A 27,564-nucleotide genomic window follows, 5' to 3' on the forward strand; every position below is an offset into this window, starting at 1 on the left:
TGTTGTTTGTTGTTGTTGTTGCTGTTGTTGTTGTTTTTATATGCTTATAGTTGACTTCATCAAGTTTTTGTGCCTTATAAATATTATTATTATTAGTAGTAGTAGTTCTTTTTTTATGTATTTATCTATTATTTATTTATTTACTTATTTCTTTTCTATTTTATTTCATTTTCTTTCACAAGGCCTGACTAACGAAATTGGGTTACGCTGCTGGTCAGGCATCTGCTTGGCAGATGTGGTGTAGCGTATATGGATTTGTCCGAACGCAGTGACGCCTCCTTGAGCTACTGATACTGATACTGGAAGGATTATGGATTCCAAGTTAATTTCTCCATAGGAAGCTAGCCATAACATTAGTAATTGCGCACTCTTATATAAAGTATGACCAAAAATTTTTTTTTAAAGTCTTAATTGATCAGGCAAAAGGCTGATAAAGCTTAAAAGCCGTGACACTTGATATGATATGATATGCAATTCAAACAAAATCTGCGACAACTGTTAAGGGAGATAAGTCTAATGCTACCCATGAGTAGACAGGGGATTCCCATTCGCGAAAACCCCCACAACACAGTGCCGATGTTTGGCAGTGATTTTACAGACAATCTTTAATCGTAAAACGGCCATGGATTGATTCCATCAGTGGCATGCTTGATATTCTGGAAGCCATCCACTACTATTAGCAACATAATCTATAGCGGTACGTATGAGTTATGATTGTGGCAAAACCATCGAATGCGGGATCAGGCTGAAAATGTTTTTATTGTGCATCGTATAAATTCATCATGGCCGAACTTTGTTGTTGTTGTTGTTGTGGCAGTGCAAGGGGCTTAATCGTATCCTTTTGGTGCCCTGGCCGTCTGAAAGTTACAAATATATGCCGTTTGAACTCGCTTTCTACAGGACTCTGATCAAGAGAGGATATTGATGAACAAGTCAACAAGTGCAAAGCACTGGTTTCATCAAGACTGAGCCGTACCTGATTGATCACCATGTTGTTTTTGTTTTGATTGTGAGGGAAAAAAGTTTGTTGTCAACTGGATGACTCGGGAAAGCTGGGTAAAACGTATAAAGTACTAACTATTTATTGGCTCAGGTGTTGTTTGTTGTTGTTATGTATCATTTCTCGATACCTTAAGAGACAATCTGTAGCAATAGAAAAGGTCCAAAGAAGAGCAATGAAATTATTAAAAGAATGCAAGAATATGAGTTATCAAGAAAGACTTATATACTTTAATCTACACTCACTAAAAGGTAGAAGAGTAAGAGGAGATTTGATTGAAACTTATAAGATATTAAATAACATAAATGATGTAAATGCAAGACAAATCTTTAGAATGTCGGACTATGATAGTACAAGGAACTCAGTAAAGAAAATTTGTTTAGAACACTGCAACACCATCATTAGAAAAAAATCATTGGCTAACCAAATTGCACGAACATGGAATGCACTACCAACTGAAGTTAAACTTGCATAAAATACTAACACGTTCAAAAATCTCCTTGACACCAAAACCATCTTAAAAGAAAACAAAGTTTGTACAGAAGTGTACTTGCCTACCCCGCCCAGCAACAACAAACAAAAGAAGAAGAAAATAAATAAATAAAATATAATGGAAGAAGTGAAGATGAAGATGAAGATGGGGACATGAAATTAAAAAGGCCGAGAGGTCTAGGCAGATGACTTGCCAGTCCCTGAGCTACTAGTACTACTACTTGTGTGCATGAGTTGTCCAGAGTGATTGTGACACTGAGTCACATTTTCATGTTTTCAAGTTCACCAATGGATTGATCGCTGGCGAAGGTGGATCTTTTTACACATGTTGAAAATTGTGTGTAGCAGTGCTGTCGACTTTATTTGTAATGATGTTACCTGGAATACCGATACTGATTCATGTTCGTGTCCATCATGTGATTGAGCAGACGTCTTCTCTGGCGTAATAACTTGTCCACTGGAAGGGGAGCGACTCTTTTAGATCAGTGAGGAGCAATACGCTTCTTTCTGGCCCATTTAGATCAGAAGGGGAACTAACTTTCGTGTACATCTTTAGTTTTTCTAATAACATAGAGTTCAGAATTGTTGTTTTTTAATTTTTAATTATATCTTATACCTACTGGAAATGTTTAAACTAAAATCATAACAGACTGCTGCAGATAACAGCTTAAAGTAAAACGAATGAAGTTGATACAAGAATGGTGGAGGATGGGTAGGAAAACTCCACAAAGGTAGATTATATGGCAATATCCACAATTTCCCCCCTCAAGACGGAATTAGTGTTCACAACAAGGCGTGGAGTTCACTCCATCAGTTACACAGAGGAGTGGAAGGGAGGAAACGAGGATATTGCCCATCATGTTAGGCCTACCACAAAGTAATGGACCCCCCCCCACACACACACACACACCCTCCCCCTGGCACACCCCCCCATCCCCACCCCCCTCATATTAGTTAGCAGTCAACCTATTTTCATTATTAGTTGTCTTGATTAGTAACAAATAAACCTTATGATTTAGCATACCACTTGTGGCCACAAAGAGGTCCTATTTCTACATTCCGGGACCTATTTAAATCATCATTTTCACATGTTTTGTTCTACATGTGTTTGAGGAATGACATGTACTTGATATTGTGTGTGCATTCTACCCTCACAATCAACGATCAGGCTTTAAAAGGATGCAAAGTGACCCATATCATGAAGACGAACCAACTTCTGTCAATTTAAGCCGCCATGATTTTTGTTGATCTTTTCCTGGTTGGGGCCTGTAAATGGAGGGACCAGTTTGAATTCTAGGTTGGCACCAGTGAGAATGCTTTGTGCATTTGGAGGGTAACGTCCTATTTTAGCATCCTGAATTATTGCGCCTATTGGTTACATTTCCATGGTTTGTGGGGACCAAAAATGGAAAAAGCAAGATGATGGCACGTTAGTTTAGTGACTGAAGAATTGAGTAAGATAACGTACAAAATAAGTCAAAATCCTCTGAAAATGGATTACATCTATTAATGGTAATATCATTTCACGCATGTACAAAAAAGTGCCGGTAAAATAGGTGCTATAATTTAGGTTGCTATAAAAGGACTTTACCAGTTTGGAGTAGTCATCTGATATTCGTAGGTCAAGGTTTACAGCACCGAATAGGCACATCACCCAGCAAGCGCAGAACTCTTGCTGGCCACTGTACAACAGAAAACAGTCTACGTCTGTGTCCATGTAGCAGGTAAAAGCTTGTGTCATTCCTCGATTTCACAGTTCTGAACGTTTTGTGCCACCTTTCGCCAAAAAGTCATGTACACCTCTAACAGTTTCTGAACGTTTTGTGCCACCTTTCACCAAAAAGTCATGTACACTAACAGTTTCTGAACATTTTGTGCCACCTTTCGCCAAAAAGTCATGTACACCTCTCACATGTCAGCTGAGCTATGTCATGTTATGTTGATTAAAAAAAAAAAAAAAAAAAAGTGAAAAAAGAAAAAAAAAAAACTACCCAGAGAAAACTATAAATCAAGCTGTCTTACCTCTGAATTGTAAACAGACTTTCTCCATGGCTTTCAGTGTCAACTGAAACATTTCCCAGATATCTAGCTTGCACATTATTATTATCTTCTTCTTCTTTCTTCTTCTTCTTTTTTTTTTTCTCAAGGCCTGACTAAGCGCGTTGGGTTACGCTGCTGGTCAGGCATCTGCTTGGCAGATGTGGTAACACTAGCGTATATGGATTTGTCCAAACGCAGTGATGTCTCCTCCTAGTGCTAGAAATGTTTAAGGAAGCAACGTTTCAGGGCTGTACATGAAGGTTTTAGAGAAAAACTAAAAAGTACCATTTTTTTGTGGATAGGGAAGGTGAAAAGCATGAGCTTTCTACTGTTAATTACCGGAGCCATAAAAAATCATATACTATTTTGAGGAAGGCTGAGATATTGAGATATGTGCTTTTATGAAACACCATCCATTTTTCCGCACTTTGCATTGCCCGTCTGTTCACAAACTGATTGTGGGTGACCCCATGGATGTCAGGAAAACTGGGTCATGTCGCATTCATGTCACATTCAGACATGTTGGACATCAGTGGTGAGAACCTCGCTTAACCATTTGACTGCTGCTGCTGAGTATGCTCAACAGTGAAGCCTGAAGGTCTTCTTCTTCTTCTTCTGCTTTCGTGGGCTGCAACTCCCACGTACACTCGCATGTACATGAGTGGGCTTTTACGTGCATGACCGTTTTTACCCCGTCATGTAGGCAGCTATACTCCGTTTTCGGGGGTGTGCATGCTGGGTATGTTTTTGTTTCCATAACCCACCGAACGCGGACATGGATTACAGGATCTTTAACATGCGTATTTGATCTTCTGCATGCGTTTACACATGAAGGGGGTTCAGGCACTAGCAGGTCTGCACATATGTTGACCTGGGAGATCGTAAAAATCTCCACCCTTTACCCACCAGGCGCCGTCACCGTGATTCGAACCCGGGACCCTCAGATTGAAAGTCCAATGCTTTAACCACTTGGCTATTGCGCCCGTCGCCTGAAGGTCTGTTGCCTGACCAAGACAGGAAAGAGATTACAGATGAGGATGTCAGTCACCATTCTGCCTTTGGACTTCATCCTCATGGGACAGTGTTACTGTTAGTTAATTTTGTTCAACAAAGCCAGTTATAATACCATTGATGAGTACACAAATGGTAATAATAATATCATTCTGAACTCATGCCACCTTCAGCTCATTTCACCAACATTTAGCAGTCATTGGGGTTAATTGATATGAACGTTGTCATGTGTGTAACTGTTTCAGGATTGCTCAAACTGCAAGATCTGAAGATGACTGAAAGTGAAACAGAAAGAGGGGCTTCACCAGATGATGTTGATCATGGCGAAGGTACTGTGTGTGTGTGTGTGTGTGTGTGTGTGTGTGTGTGTGCGTGTGTGTGTGTGTGTGTTTGTGACAGAAAGAGGAGCTTCACCAGTTGATGTTGATCATGGCGAAGGTACTGTGTGTGTGTGTGTGCGTGTGCATGTGCATGTGTTTTGATGTAAATGGAGGCTTGTATACATGGAAATAGTGGTTACTTTTTGATATGTGTTTGTAGTTGATGGTCTTTTGAGATTATAAGGGTGTGTGTTCTCATGTTTGTAGGGACATTGTGTTTTGGGTGGACCTGCGGTTCTAAAGAATTTTTAATGATTTGGAATAGTTTTTGTTTTCCTCCTAAATCAGTATTTCTTAATGTATGTGATAAAATCAGAACATATCTCTTTTATGGCATCCTAGAATGTGATATATATACTTTAAAAAAAATCATAACAGAAACTGCCATTGGAGATTTTATAACAATATAAATTATAATGATAATTTTATCACATTGTCTCTTATTCGGAAATTATTATTGCACTAATTGCACTTCTTAGCTTCTTTAGAATACACGTTCTGAATTCTCTTACTGTGTGATAAATTAAGCTGCTTTTTTTTTTCTTTTTTTTTCTTTTTCTTTTATTTTATTTTTTTCACTTTCATTTTTTTAATTCAACCTTTCCACTTTTAAGTTGTTAAACTTTTGCCGTGTTCATATTATCAGCTAGACACTGCTGTGGGCTGAGAGTACTGTGTGGTGTGAGCGACACATTATTTCCAGTTGGATTAATAAAGATGTATTGCATTGCATTGTATTGTGTTCCCCCAGAGGTCTTCACGTCCCAGACGGAGTTCCTCAGAGCCATCCACCACAGGTTCCTGGAGCTGGTTCTCCCCATCGAGTCAGGCCTGGTCGACCGACTCAGGGCAGATGCCGTGTTTGACAGCGAGGACGAGGAGAGCATCAGGAACGCTGGCACCCGCAGGAACCGCGCCAGACGCTGCTGGTCCCTCCTAGACAAAGTGCCCCCCGGGCGGTTCCACTCGCACTGCTTCCCGGCGCTGGAAGCCACATGCTCGCTGGTGGTGGATGGGAAGAGGTTCCAGTGGGACGGAGGAGTGCACGAGTGCCTGCGCCACCTGATACAGAAGGTGGTTCCGCTTCGGCGCTTCGCGGACATGTTTCCTGGGGCAGGGGCGTGCAGTCAGCAGGAGTACAGGTTTGATTTTTTGTTTGTTTCTTTGTTTGCCCCATACTGTCTCTAGGACAACGTGTGTTTTCTGGGCTGGTTTTCTCTCTCTCACTCTCACTCTGTTTACCTGTTCTCTGTCTCTTGTTTCCCCCCTCTCTCTCTTTCTTTAATGTTATCTAAGTCTCTTTCTTTCTTCTCCCTATCCCTCTATCTATCTATCTATCTGTCTCCCTCTGTCTATCTCTGTCTACCTCTTGTCTGTCTCTCTGTCTACCCACCCCCTCCCTCTCTCTGTGACTGTCAGTTTGTTGTTGTTGTTGTTGTTTTGTTGTTGTCTGTCTGTCTGTCTGTTCTCTCTGTGTGTGGTTCGTGCCAGGCTAAAAACAAAAAAAGGGGGGAGTGGGGGGGGGGGGGGGGGGAGGCGCATCGCCCAGCCTTGAATAAATGTGGTTTGTATTTTCATGTTTGTTCCATCATTGTTTGCTCTCTGTATGTGAAAAAAGAAAGAGAGAAAGAGAGAGAGAGTGTGTGTCTGTGAGAGAGAGAGAGAGTGTGTGTGTGTGAAAGAAAGAGAGAGAGAGAGAGAGAGTGTGTGTGTGTGTGTGAAGTAAATGGTATGTGTAAGGTTTTGCAGCTTACTTTCTTGAAGAAACTTGAGTGTTTGTTTCCCTGCACCTTTTAACCCCTTCACTTACTGCTGCTGACAACAAAAAGTGAAAGTACGCTTGTCAGTGATTGGCTCTTGCCTCACTGAGGTAAGACGGAGCTCACAGGTCAGGAAGAAGTTCACGACTGTTTTTTTTTGGGGGGGGCTTCTTTCTCTTGATGTATCCCTTTTTTTTTGCAGAAAAATCAGCAGTATAACCCAACACCTTAGTCAGGACTTGAGTGCTTGCATATATTAATATTAATTTTGTGGATTTCCGCTTCAGAATTTTGCCAGAGGAGAGCACTTATATCGCCATGGGTTCTCTTTCAGTGCGCCACGTGCGCACACAGGACCTTGGGGTTTATCACCTCATCCGAGTGACTAGATGCTCGGTTTGATTTTCCAGTGGAACTGGGGCAGAGAAGGGGTGGGACCAGGATTGGAATCCAGGGCCCTCACGGACACTTGTGTTGGTGGCAAATGGGCATCGTAACCACTCTGCCATAATCTTCCCTCCTGAGGAGGAAGGTGGCAGAACGGTTAAGACGCCCAGCTGCCGATATAGTGAGTCCGCGAGGGTGTGGGTTCGAATCCTGCTCTTGCCCTTTCTCCCAAGTTTGACTGGAAAATCAAAGTGAGCGTCCAGTCTTTCGGATGGGACGATAAACCGAGGTCCCATGTGCAGCACGCACTTGGCGTACCGAAGAGGAACCCATGGCAACAAGAGCGTTGTCGGCAAAATTATGTAAAAAGAAATCCACTCCGATAGGTGCACAGATATATTATTAACTTGCACTCAAGGCCTGACTAATCGCATTGGGTTATGCCTAGCAGATGTGGTGTAGCGTATATATGGACTTGTCCAAACACCGTGACCGCCTTCTTGAGAAACTGAAACTGAAACTTCCCTCCCTGTGGTGATGATGCCTGCAGGAGGATCACGGAAGGCAGTGACATGGACGAGTCGCTGTGGAAGCTGGTGTTCAAGCTGGTCGCCTGGAACAAGGACAACGCCGCCCTGAGGGACAATATAGAGACCACGCTGCTGAAGAGCGTGGGCATCCCCGTCCCGGCCGACCTCCAGGGGCTGCTGGCCAAGGGGTTCCCTTGCACCTGCCCCACGAAGGGAAAGAAGGTTGGGGAGGAGGGTTTTTTTTTCTTCGTTGCTTTGTGTGTGTGTGTGTGGTGGTGGGGAGGAGAGGGGAATGTGTGTGGTGGTGGGGAGGAGGGGGGATGTGTGTGGTGGTGGGGAGGAGGGGGGATGTTTGTGGTGGTGAGGGGGGGATATGTTTGTGGTGGTGAGAGGGGGATGTGTGTGGTGGTGGGGAGGAGGGGGGATGTGTGTGGTGGTGGGGAGGAGGGGGGATGTGTGTGGTGGTGGGGAGGAGGGGGGATGTGTGTGGTGGTGGGGAGGAGGGGGGATGTTTGTGGTGGTGAGGGGGGGATATGTTTGTGGTGGTGAGGGGGTGGGGAGCGTGGTGGGGAGGGGGGGGTGTGTGTGGTGGGGGGGGGGATGTGTGTGGTGGTGGGGAGGAGGGGGGATGTGTGTGGTGGTGGGGAGGAGGGGGGATGTTTGTGGTGGTGAGGGGGGGATATGTTTGTGGTGGTGAGGGGGTGGGGAGCGTGGTGGGGAGGGGGGGGGGGTGTGGTGGGGGGGGGGATGTGTGTGGTGGTGAGGGGGGAGAATGTGTGTGGTGGTGAGGGGGGGAATGTGTGTGGTGGGGAGGGGGGATGTGTGTGGTGGTGGGAGGGGGGATGTGTTTGTGGTGGTGAGGGGGGGGAATGTGTGTGGTGGTGAGGGGGATGTGTGTGGAGGGGGGATGTGTTTGTGGTGGTGAGGGGGGGGAATGTGTGTGGTGGTGAGGGGGATGTGTGTGGTGGTGAGGGGGGGATGTGCGTGTGGTGGTGAGGGGGGGATGTGCGTGGTGGTGAGGGGGGGATGTGTGTGGTGGTGAGGGGGAGGATGTGTGTGTGGTGGGGGGGATGTGTGTGGTGGGGGGGGGGGGAATGTGTGTGGTGGTGTGGTGGTGAGGGGGGGGAATGTGTGTGGTGGTGAGGGGGGGATGTGTGTGTGGTGGTGAGGGGGGATGTGTGTGGTGGTGGTGGTGGTGGTGAGGGGGGATGTGTGTGGTGGTGGTGAGGGGGGGAGATGTGTGTGTGTGGTGGTGAGGGGGGATGTGTGTGTGTGGTGGTGAGGGGGGGATGTGTGTGGGGGGTAGGGGGATGTGTGTGGTGGTGAGGGGGTGTGGGGGGACAGGGGGATGTGTCATGTGTGTGTGGTGGGTAGGTGGGAATGTGTGTGGTGGGGAAGGGGGATGTGTGTGGTGGTGTGGGGGGACAGGGGGATGTGTGTGGTGGGGAAGGGGGATGTGTGTGGTGGTGTGGGGGGACAGGGGGATGTGTCGTGTGTGTGTTGTGGGGAGGGGGGAATCTGTGTGGTGGTGAGGGGGGAATGTGTGTGGTGGGGAGTGGGTAATCTGTGTGTTGTGGGGAGAGGGGAATGTGTGTTGTGGGGAGGGGGAATGTGTGTGATGTGGTGGGGGGATGTGTGTGGTGGGGAGTGGGTAATCTGTGTGTGGTGGGGAGGGGGGGGTGTGTGTGGTGTGGTGGGGGGATGTGTGTGGTGGGGAGTGGGTAATCTGTGTGTGGTGGGGAGGGGGGATGTGTGTGGTGTGGTGGGGGGATGTGTGTGGTGGGGAGTGGGTAATCTGTGTGTGGTGGGGAGGGGGGGATGTGTGTGGTGGGAGGAGGGGGGAATGTGTGTGGTGGGGAGGGGGGAATGTGCGTGGCGGTGAGTGGGTAATCTGTGTGTTGTGGGGAGGTGGGATGTGGGGGATGTGTGTGGTGGGGAGGGGGTAATCTGTGTGGTGGGGAGGGGGGATGTGTGTGGTGTGGTGGGTGGGAATGTGTGTGGTGTGGAGGGGGGGATGTGTGTGGTGTGGTGGGTGGGAATGTGTGTGGTGTGGAGGGGGGGATGTGTGTGGTGGGGAGGAGGGATGTGTGTGGTGGGGAGGGGGTAATCTGTGTGTGGTGGGGAGGGGGGGATGTGTGTGGTGTGGAGGGGGGGATGTGTGTGGTGGGGAGGGGGGATGTGTGTGGTGTGTGTGGTGGGGAGGGGGGATGTGTGTGGTGGGGAGGAGGGATGTGTGTGGTGGGGAGGGGGAATGTGTGTGGTGTGGTGGGGGGGATGTGTGTGGTGGGGAGGGGGGATGTGTGTGGTGTGGTGGGGGGGATGTGTGTGGTGGGGAGGGGGGATGTGTGGTGGGGAGGGGGGATGTGTGTGGTGTGGTGGGGGGGATGTGTGGTGGGGAGGGGGGATGTGTGTGGTGTGGTGGGGGATTTGTGTGGTGTGGTGGGGGGGATGTGTGTGGTGGGGAGGGGGAATGTGTGTGGTGTGGTTGGGGGGATGTGTGTGGTGGGGAGGAGGGATGTGTGTGGTGGGGAGGGGGGATGTGTGTGGTGGGGAGGGGGGATGTGTGTGGTGTGTGTGGTGGGGAGGGGGGATGTGTGTGGTGTGTGTGGTGGGGAGGGGGGATGTGTGTGGTGGGGAGGAGGGATGTGTGTGGTGGGGAGGGGGAATGTGTGTGGTGTGGTGGGGGGGATGTGTGTGGTGGGGAGGGGGGATGTGTGTGGTGTGGTGGGGGGGATGTGTGTGGTGGGGAGGGGGGATGTGTGGTGGGGAGGGGGGATGTGTGTGGTGTGGTGGGGGGGATGTGTGGTGGGGAGGGGGGATGTGTGTGGTGTGGTGGGGGGGACGTGTGTGGTGGGGAGGGGGGATGTGTGTGGTGTGGTGGGGAGGATGTGTGGTGGGGAGGGGGGATGTGTGTGGTGTGGTGGGGGGGATGTGTGGTGGGGAGGGGGGATGTGTGTGGTGTGGTGGGGGGATGTGTGTGGTGTGGTGGGGGGGATGTGTGTGGTGGGGAGGGGGAATGTGTGTGGTGTGGTGGGGAGGATGTGTGTGGTGGGGAGGGGGGATGTGTGTGGTGTGGTGGGGGGATGTGTGTGGTGATGTGTGTGGTGTGGTGGGGGGGATGTGTGTGGTGTGGTGGGGGGGATGTGTGTGGTGTGGTGGGGGGATGTGTGGTGGGGAGGAGGGATGTGTGTGGTGGGGAGGGGGGATGTGTGTGGTGGGGAGGGGGGATGTGTGTGGTGGGGTGGGGGAATGTGTGTGGTGGGTTGGGGGATGTGTGTGGTGTGGTGGGGGGGATGTGTGTGGTGGGGAGGAGGGATGTGTGTGGTGGGGAGGGGGGATGTGTGTGGTGTGGTGGGGGGGATGTGTGTAGTGGGGAGGGGGGATGTGTGTGGTGGGGAGGGGGGGATGTGTGTGGTGTGGTGGGGGGATGTGTGTGGTGGGGAGGGGGGATGTGTGTGGTGGGGTGGGGGATGTGTGTGGTGTGGTGGGGGGGATGTGTGTGGTGGGGAGGAGGGATGTGTGTGGTGGGGAGGGGGTAATCTGTGTGTGGTGTGGAGGGGGGATGTGTGTGGTGGGGAGGGGGGATGTGTGTGGTGGGGAGGGGGGGATGTGTGTGGTGGGGAGGGGGGATGTGTGTGGTGTGTGTGGTGGGGAGGGGGGATGTGTGTGGTGTGTGTGGTGAGGTTGGGGGATGTGTGTGGTGGGGAGGGGGGATGTGTATGGTGGGGAGGAGGGATGTGTGTGGTGTGTGTGGTGGGGAGGGGGAATGTGTGTGGTGGGGAGGGGGAATGTGTGTGGTGTGGTGGGGGGGATGTGTGTGGTGGGGAGGGGGGATGTGTGTGGTGGGGAGGGGGGATGTGTGTGGTGGGGTGGGGGGATGTGTGTGGTGGGATGGGGGGATGTTTGTGTGGTGGGGGCGGGGTAATCTGTGTGTGGTGGGGAGGGGGGATGTGTGTGGTGGGGAGGGGGGATGTGTGTGGTGGGGTGGGGGGATGTGTGTGGTGGGGAGGGGGAATGTGTGTGGTGTGGTGGGGGGGATGTGTGTGGTGGGGTGGGGGGATGTGTGTGGTGGGGTGGGGGGATGTGTGTGGTGGGGAGGAGGGATGTGTGTGTGGTGTGGAGGGGGTAATCTGTGTGTGGTGGGGAGGAGGGATGTGTGTGGTGTGGTGGGGGGGATGTGTGTGGTGGGGAGGGGGGGATGTGTGTGGTGTGGTGGGGGGGATGTGTGTGGTGTGGTGGGGGGGGGATGTGTGGTGTGGAGGGGGGGATGTGTGTGGTGGGGAGGAGGGATGTGTGTGGTGGGGAGGGGGGATGTGTGTGGTGGGGAGGGGGGATGTGTGTGGTGTGTGTGGTGGGGAGGGTGGTGGGGAGGGGGGATGTGTGTGGTGGGGAGGGGGGATGTGTGTGGTGGGGAGGGGGAATGTGTGTGGTGTGGTGGGGGGGATGTGTGTGGTGTGGTGGGTGGGATGTGTGTGGTGGGGAGGGGGGATGTGTGCGGTGGGGTGGGGGGATGTGTGTGGTGGGATGGGGGGATGTTTGTGTGGTGGGGGCGGGGGTAATCTGTGTGTGGTGGGGAGGAGGGATGTGTGTGTGGTGGGGATGGGGTAATCTGTGTGTGGTGGGGAGGAGGGATGTGTGTGGTGGGGAGGGGGGATGTGTGTGGTGGGGAGGGGGGATGTGTGTGGTGGGGAGGGGGGATGTGTGTGGTGGGGAGGGGGGATGTGTGTGGTGGGGTGGGGGGATGTGTGTGGTGGGGAGGGGGGATGTGTGTGGTGTGGGGGGGGGGATGTGTGTGGTGGGGAGGAGGGATGTGTGCGGTGTGGTGGGTGGGGTATGTGTGTGATGGGAAGGGGGGGAATGTGTGTGGTGGGTAGGGGGGAATGTCGGTTTATATGGTGTCCATGTGTTCTGAAAATCAGAATACCGTAAATTTATTCATGCTGTATATTCTTCTGTTTTTATACCTATATTAAAACCCGGGTCCCGGGTTCGAATCACGGTGACGGCGCCTGGTGGGTAAAGGGTGGAGATTTTTACGATCTCCCAGGTCAACATATGTGCAGACCTGCCAGTGCCTGAACCCCCTTCATGTGTATACACAAGCATAAGATCAAATACACATGTTAAAGATCTTGTAATCCATGTCAGCGTTCGGTGGGTTATGGAAACAAGAACATACCCAGCATGCACACCCCCGAAAGCGGAGTATGGCTGCCTACATGGAGGGGTAAAAACGGTCATACACGTAAAAAGCCCACTCGCGTATATACGAGTGAACGTGGGAGTTGAAGCCCACGAACGCAGAAGAAGAAGAAGAAAAAAAACCCTTTAACTGCCATAAACGTATTAATTATGTGCATAGTGACGTCACTGATGACGTCATCAGAAAACGGGAAATAGCTCTGGAAGGCTGAAAATTCACACAGTTTGTCTAGAGTGGAATATCTCCAGACCATTTTCTCAGTTTTTGGCTTATTCATTGTTTTGGATAATGTTTTATGACCTGAAACACCTCTTTCTGCTGTTTTCCCCCTGGCACTGAAGGGGTTTATTAAGCTTATTAAGAAATATACGCTCAAAAGAGGAATCATTTGAATGTTGTATTTTTAGAGTTAGATGTTTGTTCATGTCGGCAGTCCCATTGTAGGAACTCAACACACACGCACGCACGCGCACACACACACACACACACACTCACTCACACATATTCACGCTTATATACAACCCCCTACATCCCCCTTCCCCCACCCACTCATGAGCACTGTTCCATCTTCTGTTTACAGTGTTGCCTAATTTTATTTTCTAATATTTTTTAGCGATCAAAGAAAAGGAGACACAAAAAGCAGAGAACGTACCATGAAACCTTGGACAGTGAAACAATGGAGCACACGACAACAGAACGTCTTCCTTCAGTGGAGGTAGATATATTTTATATATGTGACACAGCACGAGAAAACCCCGGCGAAAGTCACAGCTAGCTATTCTTAGCAATGCACAAAAACATGTCATTTGGGTCAAACTCAAAAGAATGAAAAACGAGATTTTTACAAATTTCGCATCTTTGAAGTCTTATCTTTGCTGTCGGTAAGTATTTGAGCATAAGACTGCCTGAAACTGTAGTAATTTTAAACGTTTTCAGGTGCATGGGCTGTTGCAATGTCCAGTGCATTTGACTTCAGGCTTTTCTGAAATTACGTCAGCCGATGATGTGGCAGTACACTTAATGACTGCTGTTTGTAAACGTTATTTTGATATGGGATCTAAAGCCGAAGTTCTACTTTAGCATTGTGGAAATATTTTTTTGTTCAAACACAAATGCGGCCTTTGTCTCTCATTTGAACATTCTCACCATTGACTGCATAATTGTGGCATGATGTCATCACTCCTCCACTCACCATTCTTGACTTTGTTTGAGTGCAGAAAGAAATTATTAATTTTCCTGTACTTTTTTCATATAAAGATTAGTAGTCTATTTAATTCAGAGTCTCTTGACACCAGATACATGTTCAGAATGATTCTCGTCCTAAAGTTACAAGCAGGCAAATGTATGTTTTTTTCATGAGCTTGTTTCTCCATTTGTTCTTTTCATGCTCATGGACTGTGATAGATAGACCAGTTATGTTTTTTTGTTTGTTTGGGTTTTTTTGTGTTTTTTTTGTATATTAATCTGTGGTTTTTAAACTTTCTGAAAGTACATAAATGTTTAATATAATGAATTCCGACTTCAGGCATGTTCTTGTGTGCTGTGCCATAAATATGTTTCTCTCTCTCTGTCTCTGTAGATAGATAGATAGATAGATAGATGTATATATATGTGTGTGAATATATATGTGTGTGTGTACATATGTATGTATATGTAAATAGATATATAGACAGATAGATCTATGTGTGTATGTGTATATAATTATATAGATAGATAGATAGACAGAGAGAGATATATGTGTGTATGTATGTATATAGATAGATCTCTCTCTCTCTCTCTCTCTATATATATATATATATATATATATATATATATATGTGTGTGTGTGTGTGTACACAATACTGTGAAGGTGTCTGGATAAGTACCTGAATGCATCTGTTCGGGCGTACTTACACAAGAAACAACTGTTCCAACTTTTTGGTGTATCCACACTCAGCTTTCACACTGGTCAGCTATTACCTAACGTTTGTGTGCGTGCAGTAATTCTTACTGGTCAGTTGTTAACTAAAGTCATTCTCACTGATGTGTCTGCTGTTAGGGAAACCCCTGTGTATGTCAGGCCCCCATTGAACACAACAACAGAGTGATGATTAACCCTTTCACCGCCAGTCAATTTAGAGTAAAAAAATTCCCTTGTGGTACAAACACAAAAAAGACAGTGGCTAGGGAATAGTTGGGGATTCCCCCCTCCGATGTATAGAAAATATGGTCTATCCTACCACCGAACATTGAGAGCCGTAGGTTCATGGATAACAGACCAATGAATGGTCAGCTTTCAGTGACATGGGTCCTCTACCACGCCTGTGCATAAATGCGAGCTTGGCGGTGAAAGGGTTGAACAGGGAAGATTTCATGACTGGGTTTCCACAGCGCTCACCATCTGTGGCAAGGCTGGAGCAGAACAAGACTCTCAAGTTGTTCACGGCAACAGACGTCCTGAACCATTACATCCAGACGGACAGCCTGAAAGAGGAGTTTGCAGCCACGGAGGAAGAAGAGGAGGACCAGGAGTGTTGCTTCAAATCTCAGGAGCAGAAAGGTGTGTGTGTGTGGGTGTGTAGTGTGTGTGTGTGTGGGTGTGTAGTGTGTGTATGTGTGTGTGTGTGCGTGTGTGTGGGTGCGTGCGTGTGGGTTGTAGTGTGTGTATGTGGGGGTGTGTGTGCGTGTGGGTGTGTGGTGTGTGTATGTGTGTGTGTGTGTGTGTGCGTGTGTGTGGGTGTGTGTGTATGTGTGTGTGTGTGTGTGTGTGCATGTGGGTGTGTACGAACGAACAAACGAACGAACGAATGTTTTATTCAGATAAGGCCAGAGCCCCTTACTGAAGGGGGATTCATTGATAAATAATAATTAGAAAATGACATGACACAGTAAATAGACAATTCAAATCAACCAAAAATTGTTAGCACAATATCAACCATATCACCCAAAATAGTCAACACAAATATTCAACAACATTCACGAGATAACTGTACTTAGTCTCTTCAATCCTTCATATATATATGGCTAAGTTATGCAGAGTACATTCCTGTCCTGAAGACATGAGTAAATTGAACCTAAAATTAGACGGATCTCTATAATATTTCGGTTGAATAAGTTTTTGTCTAAGGTCACACAAAGCAGGGCAACATAACAAAAAATGCAATTCATCTTCTTTACCCGAACTGCATAAACAGCATGTATACATGGGTTCATTTAGAATGCTATACCTAAAACTATGAGAAGCAATACTAGAAATACCAAATCTAAATTTTGTCAGTGTACATTTTATATATCTGTTCAGTCCTAACTCAATGTATGGCTCAATCACATGCGATGTTTTAAAAAGTCTAAACTGTGCGAATCTATCACTAGTTTGTATATGATCATGCCAATCTTGCCACCTGCAATCAATAATACGTTGTCTGAAACACTTTAAGAAACCTGCAATATCTTCCACCCCTTGATTATCCCATACAAATGCAAAAACATATGTATTTAAACACTGACGAACACTCGTTGCCCAAGTCTTCTTACCATTATTATCCAAACTATATAACATTTTATATGCTTTAACCATGCTTCCTGGGTCTTCTAGGACCCAGTGACTCAATAAAACTATCATATCTTGGGAACGGATAGAGCTATGCACATGAAATTTTAGGAGTTTGTCAGCAACACCACCTACAATATACAAAACAAGTAGGTAATACATCAAAAATACAGAACAAGATATCTGTAACAAAATAGAAGGGGGGGGGGACTCAAAAGATATAGGCCAGTACTTCCCTCAGTGGGTAGCTTTCACACATTAATCCCTTTTCTTTCCACAAACCACAAGATCAACTTAAACTGGCTGTTCACCGACACAAACATAGTTTCCCAACACAACTAAGTTATCAACATAACATAAAACTATTACAAGTCAGGTTTTATCCCTTCCCACAACAAACTGTGCATACTAATGCAAGCTACAACACTCACTCCCCAACTAGTTGAACTGAAATAACCAATCTTTGCTTGTCCTAATGACGATACATGAATGACTGCTTGATCCCAATTCGTCCAATTCAACAGACTGATCTGATTTGCTACAATTTCACCCACTTGGCTATACACATTCTATTCTGATAATTTTGCCCCCGATCTCACTCTCGCTTTCACTTCATTATACATACTTTTCACACAAAGATACAGCTTACCACTGATTCCATTTTTCAACAAAACAGGCCATAAAAGTTTTCTGGAAATAGAATCGAAAGCCTTTTCAAAGTCAACAAAAGCAACATACAATTTTCTATTTGCAAACTGTGGGTGTGTAGTGTGTGTGTGTGTGTGTGTAGTGTGTGTGTGTGTGTGCGTGCGTGTGTGTGTGTGTAGTGTGTGGGTGTGTGTGTGCGTGTAGTGTGTGTATGTGTGTGCATGTGGATGTGTAGTGTGTGTGCATGTGGATGTGTAGTATGTGTGTGTGTGTGCGCGCGCGTGCGTGCCTGCATGTGTGTGTGTGTGTGTGTGTGTGTGAATGTGTTTTCTGGGGCTTAGTTTAACCCCATAACTGCTGAACCATGCTGAAATGAGATCAGTGGTGTCAATCTGAAGAGCAGTTTCTACTATTACTTTTTGTGAAGCTTTAAATAGTGCAGTTGATTTTTGGGGAGCAAAAGTGATGTCGCTCCAAGAGGAAGAAGCGCAGACAGTGAATGGTGTGACTGGCATCCTGACATGTAAGGTTTACCGTAAAGGTCGGTCTGTTGAGCGCACTGGTATATAAGCTGCACCCACTAAATTTTGGAGAAAAAAAGCAACTTTATACATACATAAGCCGCACCGGTTTATAAGATGCACTTATTTCCAGTACCGGAACACATACTGATACTACAGAAAAGCTGTCGATACTGTAGGTTATGAAACAAACACAAGCGGGAACAACACAAAGAAAAACAAGCGAAAATACTGCTAGTGCCACAAAAAAAATAAATAAATAAACACTACGAAAATAACATCTATAATTTAGGGATAGTCACATTTATTCAACGTCATCCTGCTCACTGAATCCACTAAAATCTTCGTCTTCAGTGTCCGAGTTGAAGTGAACCAGCACAGCTTCCTCCGCCATCTTGTCACTGACTTTTTTGCACAGTGAGGTGACGGCCCTTCACCGACAAGCATACTCACCGGCAGCAGTAAAGGGGTTAATTACCGTACCGTGACCCACTAGAGCAGACCCTGGCAGGGGGTCTGATTCCTTTGTGCCGAGGCTTCGTTTACATCAGAGCGGCATTACTCAATCAAATCTCCTCTGCTGTATTTGCATTGTATTTCTCTTGTCACAACAGATTTCTGTGTGTGAAATTCAGGCTGCTCTCCCCAGGGAGAGTGCGCAACTACACTGAGAGCACCACCCTTTTTTTGTGTCTTCAGTTTTATTTGTTTTCCTGTCAAAGTGGATTTTTCTACAGAATTTTGCCAGGGACAACCTTTTTGTTGCTTGGTTCTTTTACGTGCACTAAGAGCATCATCTCATCTGAATGACTAGCATCCAGACCACACTCATGGTCTAGTGGAGGGGGAGAAAATAATGGCAACTATGGGATTCGAACCAGTGCGCTCAGATTCTCTCGCTTCCGAAGTGGACGCGTTACCTCTAGGCCATCACTCCACATGTGCTGAGGGACACCATGGCAGGGATACCAACTGGGAAACACTGCTCCAACTACTCAGCTGAAATTCAGACCCTCATGTTGGCTGCTGCCACGGTTCTTTACTCAGAGAGTGACTGTCCCCAAAGTTGTCTTCCTCTCTGATGCACTGTCTGTTCTGGAGGCCCTTGTAGGAGACAAACATCCTCACCTCATGGAAAGACTCCAAGAAGCTGCCAGGAGAAGACGAGTAGTCCTGCAGTGGGTGCCAGCCCATTGCGAAATCCCAGACAACGACGCAGCAGATCAGGTCGCCAAACTCAGAACAAGAGGAAGTCAACCAGAAAATAACATCAGCTTCACAGAGAAGGAGACCCCCAAGAAGACTATGCTGCAATTGAGAACCACGAGGGAGGCATTGAATCCCACCTAGAATGGTGGCTGCAGGTGGTGATCATGAGATTATATTATAAACTGGACATTGATGGGTGCAGTAGCTGAATGGCATTGGACTTTCAATCTGATGGTCCTGGGTTCGAATCTCGGTGATGGCACCAGATGGGTAAAGGGCAGAGATTTTTCCGATCTACCAGGTCAACATATGTTCAGACCTGCTAGTGCCTGAACTCCCTTCGTGTTTATACGCATGCAGAAGATCAAATACACACATTATAGATCCTGTAACCCATGTCAGCATTCGGTGGGTTATGGAAACAAGAGCATACCCAGCATGCACACCTCTGAAAATGTAGTATAGCTGCCTACATGGCGGGGTAAATATACAGAATGGTCATACACGTAAAATGTTACCGGTCTGTCTGAGCGTGTATGTGTGGGTGCCTGAAATCTGATTGAATGACACCGCGCTTAGAGCTTAGTCTCTGACCGGGGATAGGCGCTATATAAGTATCCAACCAATCAATCAGTAACTGTCTCACTGCCCACCTGTTCAGGAAGATGAAGTTAGCACCATCACCTACCTGCTCCTGTGGTCTCGAAGACTAAAAACACTGGAACACATTCTTCACACCTGTCCCCTCAGAGACACCGTGTGGCTGACACCCAAACCTTACTGCACACCACGCTCCATGGCTCCGGACAGGACTTGGAGAGGACGACACCAACCCTACTGCACACCACGCTCCATGGCTCCAGACAGGACTTGGAGAGGACGACACCAACCCTACTGCACACCACGCTCCATGGCTCCAGACAGGACTTGGAGAGGACGACACCAACCCTACTGCACACCACGCTCCATGGCTCCAGACAGGACTTGGAGAGGACGACACCAACCCTACTGCACACCACGCTCCATGGCTCCAGACAGGACTTGGAGAGGACGGCATCATTCATCAGGCGGGCTGGACTGATGCTGTGAAGAGCCGAACAGGAAGAAGAAATTCACAGCGGAATGTATGAACATGAAACTTAGTAAAAGAACCATAAACTGTTCAGACAGGTATTGAGAGGGAGAAAGAGGGGAGATACAGGGGTAGGGAGGCATAGAGAGAGAGAGAGAGAGGGGTCAGGAAAGATTGGGCTTTCATGCGTATTTACATTGTTGTATTTTGTGTGTTTGTGGTTTTTATTATTTTTTAAAAATATTTTTTATATTTTTACAGTATCGGTATCAGTAGCTCAAGAAGGCGTCACTGCGTTCGGCCAAATCCATACATGCTACACCACATCTGCCAAGCAGAAATTACACTGTCAGGTTGATAAACATTCTCCATTCACTGGTGGTGTATGCATGATGATGATGATATGGATACTTTATAGTGCCTATCCTTGGTCGGAGACTAAGCTCTAAGCGCTTTGCAAACACGGAGTCATTTGCACAACAGGTTGTCAACCTGGGTAGAGCCGACTGATGACTGCCTTTGGGCGCTCATCTTGTTTCCTGACCCATCAAACACTGATATGAGTTTGAGGATCTTTGACTTCGTTTTTGATCTTCTGTATGTGTATTCTCACGAAAAAAAAGTTCAGGCACTAGCAAGTCTGCACACATATGTAAGCCTGGGAAATGAGAAAAATCTTCACCCTTAACTCTCTCCATACGAACGGCGAAAGAGACGACGTTAACAGTGTTTCACCCCAATTACCATCATCAAAACAGTGCAAGCGGAAGGCTCTTATACTGAAGAGGTGAATGTTGACAAAGAATACCACAATTCTGACGATGGAAGCTAAAGGTTGGGTCATTCAGACACCCACTGGACATCCGAGGGGTCTGTGTAGAGGAGAAGAGAGGACTGGCCGTACTGAGTGAGTTAACCCACCAGGCACCATGACTGGGGTTCAAACACAAGCCCCTCAGACTGAAAGTCCAGTGCTTTAAGTACTGGACTGTTCCACTGTCTTGTGTTAGAGATTTGTGATGGTCCGTCCTCCGATGTTGAGAGTGCCAGTGTCCTTCCAGAGAGTCCTCAGTCACTGTACATTCCAGGAGGATGTTGAAAAGTGCAGAAGATAGAAGGCAGCCTTCCCATCTGACGTGTGGAACCAGTTGCTGACAGTTCCTTGACTGTACTGTTGGCTTTTGAGAACAGTTGCTTTTTTGCCCATGTCATACTTTCAAACCTCTATCTCTTTCCATATTTGTTTTGTTTTCATTTTCAGATACGTTTCTGAGACGTCTGGAGGACCATAACAAGGCGATCGCCTCATCGCTCCGTGTGAAAGCCGTCCTCCAGGAGGTGAAGGGAATCCAGATGGAGCTGGCCGCCCTGAGGCAGAAGACACGAAGCGGAACTTCTGGCCAGCCCACAGCAGACGTGTCGGACAAGGACAAAGGGAAGACCCAAAGGCTGCACAAGGCACTGCGAGGCATCATGGACACCCTGGACAAGGAGCAGAAGGAAGCGTCCAGGGTCCTGCAGGAGTCAGGAGAGGCAGGTGCCCCAGATGGCCCTGACACCAGCCTGCCTGCCCGCCACCACAAGGCCTTGCTGGACCGCAGAGCGGTTTTGGTAACTGCCTTTGCTGAGGCGGAGGGGTTTCACGGCCAGTGCCGGGACATCGTTGACCGGCTGGACATCTTCGGCCACCTCGCAGCGCCACAGGGCGTGACCGAGGAGACCGGTCCACACGTCACGCCCTCTGTCATGTTGCCAGAGCTGATCGCAGAGCTGGACCAGGGCACTGATTATTGGTCTTGTGACGAGGAGGATGGCAATGATTTTGACAACTATCTTGCTGGGTTGAGTGATGATGGCCCTGATTATGATGACACATACTTTGACATCTATGATAACAATACATTTGATGATGAAATTGCCAAAGTACTTGATGATGAAATGACACTGATGACGGCCCTGATTTTGATGACACTTACTGTGATATCTCTGATGGTAATACGGAGTGTAAATATGAAGGACAGAAGACAAGTAAGATGGGAGGGAACCTTCTAAGTGGTGATAAGCCAATATGCCAGTTTTGTATTGAATTCTGTACTGGATGGGCAGTCAGTGAAGTTGACGCAAGAGAGGGGTAACATGATCTTTTTTTTTTTTTTTGACTTTTTGAGAACGACTCTGGCAGCATTGTTCAAGATCATCTGAAGGTGTGATATCAGATCAGAGGGCAAACCAGCGAGTAGTGAATTGCAGTAGTCAATGCGACTGAGAATCAAGGAACAGACAAGCTGAGAGATTGCTTCAACAGTCAGCTGTGGTCGAATGGTACAGATTTTTCTCAGTTGGAAGTTTGCAGTTTTGCATAAATTACTGGCATAGTCATGCATGGACAGAGCTGAATCAAAGTATGCACCCAGGTTTCTGACAGAAATTTGAAAGTTGACAACAGCATTGCAGACAGCCAAGGAATGGTCCGATACATAAACTAAGCACAGACCTAAAGCCTACGAGCATGGCTTCTGTCTTGACATCATTGAGTATGAGCTTGTTGGTCAGCATGCATTCCTTCACTGCAACATGTTTTCACGAAGGATAGCAAAAGAACTTGGAGAAGAAGCTTTAGTGAGTTGGGTGTCTGCAAACTTGTGAAAATCACATCGATGTTTACTGATGTTGGACAGGGGCTGAGTGTACAGACTGAATAGTATTGGACCAAGAACAGATCCTTGGGGAACACCATATCCAACAGGAAGAGGTCTGGATTCAGCATGAGAACATGAGATGAACACTCTTTGAGTGCAGTTGGAAAGATAAGATTTGAACCAAGTGAGGGCTGTACCAGAGATTCCAAAAGTGTGATGAAGACGGTCGAGAAGAATATCGTGATCTATTGTGTCAAAAGCTGCCGAGAGATCAAGCAGACACAGAATTGAGACATCTTTCTTGTCTGCACAGGACAATAATGTGTTAGTGTGATCAAGGCGTTTTGGAGTTGCTATGAATCTGTGGAGTAGAGAGGAATTTTTTTTTTTTAACCAAGTTAGTCCCCTTGAGTTTCATTTATGAGTGAGTTTTTTTTTGGGGGGGGTTTGGTTGTTGTTTTTTTCAGTTGATATTTTCGGAATGTCTGTTGGTTCCAAACTCTGGAGAGATGTGAACACCCTGCTCCAAAACCGATTCAATCAATTACCTGCTACATTTTTGAAGGTGAGCCCAGGTTGTATGCTTTTTTGACTTAGTTTGTGGTCTTTGGATATTGAAATTTCCATGAAAAATGTCGTCTGCTTTCACAATGGAGGTAGGTCGGTTGAATTGAAGAATATTTCAGCTTTCTGACATTGGGTTTGGTCGAAGAGGTATTTGTCGCGAGATGGATTACATTTTTTTTTAACTTTTGACCTTTTTCCTATTTCATGTGCCTGTGTGTGGATGGATTTGTATAATGTATAAACTTCGAACGCCTGTTGTTTTTGTGTGCTTGAGTTTCACATCGTGTCATTTCTTGGGTTTTCACATGCTGGGTTTTTATTTTTCCATTAAGCTGTACTCAGGGCAGCATCAGCTGAATTAAAAAACAACAACTGGTTTTTGGAAGTCAGACGCGCGGCAGAGCTCTCAAGAGTAACATCCATGTGGATGTTCTGGGTGTGGAAATATGTATTGCCCAGTTGTGTATAACACCTGTGTGTGTTGAAGTTAGGTTTTCCTGACTAGCCAAGTCCACCAGGGGAACAAGTTGTTCCATGTAAGTAGCCAGTATTTATCTTCAGTTAAACGTTTAAATTTTATCGTTCTTTTTTGTGTGTGTGAATGCTACATTGGATAAATAGGAAGGGGTCTCTTTCGAAATGATTCTGTAAAGTGTAAAAGTGGTTGGCTAGCTTGTTTGATGTTATACATGGTTAATTGATTTTCTTGCTGCACTGTATTAAATCATTACTCGTCCTAGTATTATGGGGGATTTTGAGTAAAATTCATTGTTGTAATTTTTCCCGTATTGTAATAGGTCTCGGATAAGTTCATTTCCCAAGTAATGGTGGTGGTAGTGCCAGTAGAAGTGGTAGTGGTGGCAGTAGTGGTAGTAGTAGTTATTGTTTTGCATTTGGTTGGGTTTTGTATAAACCACTTATTGGAACTGAGCCGTGTTTGCCAAGTGCAGTGATTAAAGCAGATTTTCTTATTACGTAATTGGATTAAGTCTTAAAATCGTTATGATGTTTATGCTAGTTTGTGATATTACTGTCATAGTAATATTGGCCTTTTAGGCCTGTCCCTGTTCTTGTTCCTGTTCTTGTTCCTGTTCCTGTTCCTGGTATCTCCCTTTCCCGCCTGAGTCCGCTAGGACGACAGACTGGCAGCGTCCCTTCGCGACTCCAATAGCGTCCTGGGTTGAGCGTGGACGTTACAGCCCAGCTATTCCCTTTCGTCCCTTTTCCCTTGTTTCCCTTTTCCCAGCCCAGGTGTGTCCTTTGACCCTTCCCGAACATCACCCGTGCATCCATCTTCTCATCGTCGTCCCTCGTCGTCCCTCGTCGCAGCATCGTCGTTTATCATCTTGTGTCGAACTTCATCACTCCAGCTTTTCCGCCAGCCCCCTCAACAGTGCCGCCCACCGTTTGCGGTAGGGGTGGGTGGAAGAGGTCAAGATTTGTGTTTGTCCCCTCCCCTTCTTTCCCTCACATTCCCAGAAGGGACATCGACTTTATCATTAGTCATCACTCGGGATCCAAGTTTGTGTGTGTGTGATCATGAGTATGTGTGTGTGTATGTTTGTGTGCGCGTGCATGTGTGTGCTTTGATTGCATGAGGGTTGTATGCCATAGTTTGTGACAGTATACTTTTTGTTTGGGGGTTTTCTTTAGTGTCATTTGTTTGTATTTGCAATCGTTTGTCGTGTAATAAAACTTTATTTAACCTTTCAAGTTCCTGATTCCTTCTGTGTGAGAAGGTAGGTCCCGTCTCAGGAGGGTCGGGGCGCGACAGTATTATAGATATCTTTCGATTGAATTAAAAAATATTTCAGCTTTTTGATATTGGGTTTGGTTGACGAAGTATTGTGGGGCGCGACACTGTTGCTGACCCTAGGTTCAAATTTTGCTCTGTCAGTTTTTGTCTGTAAATAAGTTTCCAGGTGGAGTTTTGCCGTGTGTGTTCGTAAGAATGTATTCAAAGTGTTGTGACTCTTTTAGTGCTGTGCTTTTGTTTTAAGTTTGCAGAGGGGATTTTTCATTCACGGCCTGGTTCGAGTGAGTTTTATGACAGAGCCGCCATTACACCACTGCACTACAGCCGTGAGTTTTTACTGAGTTTTAAAGACAGCAGTTCTATACCGCCCCCCGGTTTTATCACTGATTTTACTGAACCAACATCCAGGAGAAAGAATGGCAAAAAGAAACGTGGTGCTAGAGGGGGAGTGAGAAACAGACTGAGAAGGAATGGCTTCAGACCACCACTACCAGCCATTACCCTTTCCAACGTTCGCTCTCTGCACAACAAACTTGACGAACTTTCTGCTCTTATTCAGTATGACAATGACTATAAAAGAACAAGTTTATTTTGTTTTACAGAAACATGGCTAACTGAACGGGAAGGGGATATTGATATTGAGGGGTTCACAACTATTCGTTTTGACAGAGACAGAACGAAAACGGAGAAAAAAGTTGGTGGTGGTCTGTGCAAGCTTGTTTACAAAAAAAATGGGCCATAAACTTCTGTGTTCGTGAGCGCATCAGCACGAAATCGTATGAAATCTTGACTGTTTCTTTCCGTCCTCACTATCTTCCCCGTGAATTTGGACAGGTGACAGTGATTCTGACCTACATTCCAGGCCCACAACGTGTGGCTGACAGTTACAACGCGGCGCTAAGTAGGTCAGTGGAACAGGCTGTGTCCATACTTGGAGATTTCAACACGTGTGATATTACAGGACATTTGCCTAACCTTCATCATATGTGTCGTGCCCCACACGTCTTAACAGGACTCTAGATCGTTGCTGTGGTGAAATTCCTGACGCTTATACTACTCCATGCAGGCCACCTCTTGGCAGGTCTGACCATAATGTTGTACATCTCATTCCAAATTACATTCAAAAAGTAAAACGTCAAAAACCAGTATTGCACAACACAAACAAGTGGGACAGTGACAGTGTCGAAGCTTTGAAAGGTTGTTTTGAAGCCACTGACTGGCAGTTATTTATTGACAGTTGTTCCAATACTCTTGAAGAACTTGTGGATCATGTTGTATCGTACATCCAATTTTGTGAAGAATTAGTTATTAAGACAAAGACCACTAAGATTTTTTCTAATAATAAACCATGGATTACTAAAGAGTTGAAAGGTATTCTTAATGAAAAGAAAATAGCATTTTTAGCTGGTGACACTTTTAAGGTAAATGAACTCAAAAGTAGTTTTAACAGTCAACTTTAGTTAGCAAAACGTGAATATAAAGATAAAGTGGAACGAAAAATGTTGTGTGGGGATGCTAGGAAGGCGTGGCAGGGGTTAAATACAATGATGGAGAGGAAACAGCGACCCAAAGCTCTGTTGTCTGATGACCCCTTTGGCTTTGCCAATGACATGAACAGGTTTTATGCAAGGTTTGACAGGCATGATTTCCGTGCAGAGTGTGATGAGCTATGTCAGTCACTGGTCTCTTGCCCTGTGGAACTGGACACAGCTGAGGTGACGAGGTGTTTTTCACGTGTCAACCCAAACAAAGCGCCCGGACCAGACGGCCTGTCAGGTCGCGTGTTGAAAGTTTGTGCCGACCAGCTTGGTCCAGTTTTTACACGTGTTTTTCAATTTCTTTTAGATAATCATTTCATGCCCTGCTTATGGAAGATGACAACTATTGTTCCATTGCCAAAGTTTTCTGGTGCTGTCCAAATGAAAGATTTCCGCCCAGTGGCTCTCACATCTGTCATTGCCAAATGTATGGAAAGAGTTGTCTGTGGACACTTATCGAAATGTATAGCTGATCACATGGATCCATTACAGTTTGCGTACAGGGCTAGACGAGGTGTTGATGATGCAACAATTTCTTTAATTGATCTAATCGCACGTCATCTGGACAGATCTGGAACATCTGTTAGGGTACTTTTTATGGACCTGTCCGCTGCTTTTAATACTATTCAACATCATATTTTAGTGAGGAAACTTATAGACCTAGATGCAACATCTGACCTTATTTTATGGATACGACAGTTTTTATGCGATCGGCCACAGCGTGTTTGTCTGAATGTCAGTTCTGGCTGGCCCATATTGTCTGAAATTATTACTGTGAATACTGGAGTTCCGCAGGGCTGTGTTTTATCCCCTTTGCTTTTCTCCCTCTACATTAACGACATCAGGTGCTCAGACCTTTTTCTCAGTCTTGTAAAATATGCTGCTGACATGGTTTTAGTAGGTCTTTTAAAAGACGAGTTTTCAATTTCACAGTATTTTTTTTTTTAGAAATTAGTGTCATAAACTCTTTCTTAAGGGATAACTTTCTCGAACTGAACGTGGAGAAAACAAAAGAACTTATTTTAGGCAGTGAAAGGGACACACACACTGTCATAAAATCCAGTCATAATAGATCAGAAACAAGTGGAAATAGTGGACAGTTTTAAATATCTAGGGACTATAGTTGATCAGTCTCACATTCAGTGAACATGTTGATGCCACTGCCAAGAAAGCTCACCAGAGACTCTTTTTTTCTGCGAAAATTAAGAAGTTTTAATGTTAGTCCACACATACTTGAGCTGGCGTACAGAAGTCTGATAGAAAGTGTCATGGCTTTCAGTAT

The 27,564-nt window shown here is 46.3% G+C and overlaps 1 protein-coding gene across 1 annotated transcript; it reads left to right on the top strand.

Moving 5' to 3' along the window:
• The first annotated feature begins 557 nt into the window (after window positions 1–557).
• LOC143289993 (uncharacterized) lies at window positions 558–25,605 on the top strand. Its single transcript, XM_076599287.1, has 7 exons — window positions 558–697; window positions 4,789–4,872; window positions 5,675–6,065; window positions 7,621–7,822; window positions 13,417–13,518; window positions 15,174–15,342; window positions 21,044–25,605. The coding sequence occupies exons 2-7, from the start codon at window positions 4,815–4,817 to the stop codon at window positions 21,832–21,834; spliced, it is 1,713 nt and encodes a 570-aa protein (XP_076455402.1). The 5' UTR covers window positions 558–697; window positions 4,789–4,814; the 3' UTR covers window positions 21,835–25,605.
• Window positions 25,606–27,564: the final 1,959 nt, after the last annotated feature.

Source organism: Babylonia areolata, chromosome 14 (genome assembly GCF_041734735.1).
Source record: "Babylonia areolata isolate BAREFJ2019XMU chromosome 14, ASM4173473v1, whole genome shotgun sequence".
NCBI classification, from domain to species: Eukaryota; Metazoa; Mollusca; class Gastropoda; order Neogastropoda; family Buccinidae; genus Babylonia; species Babylonia areolata.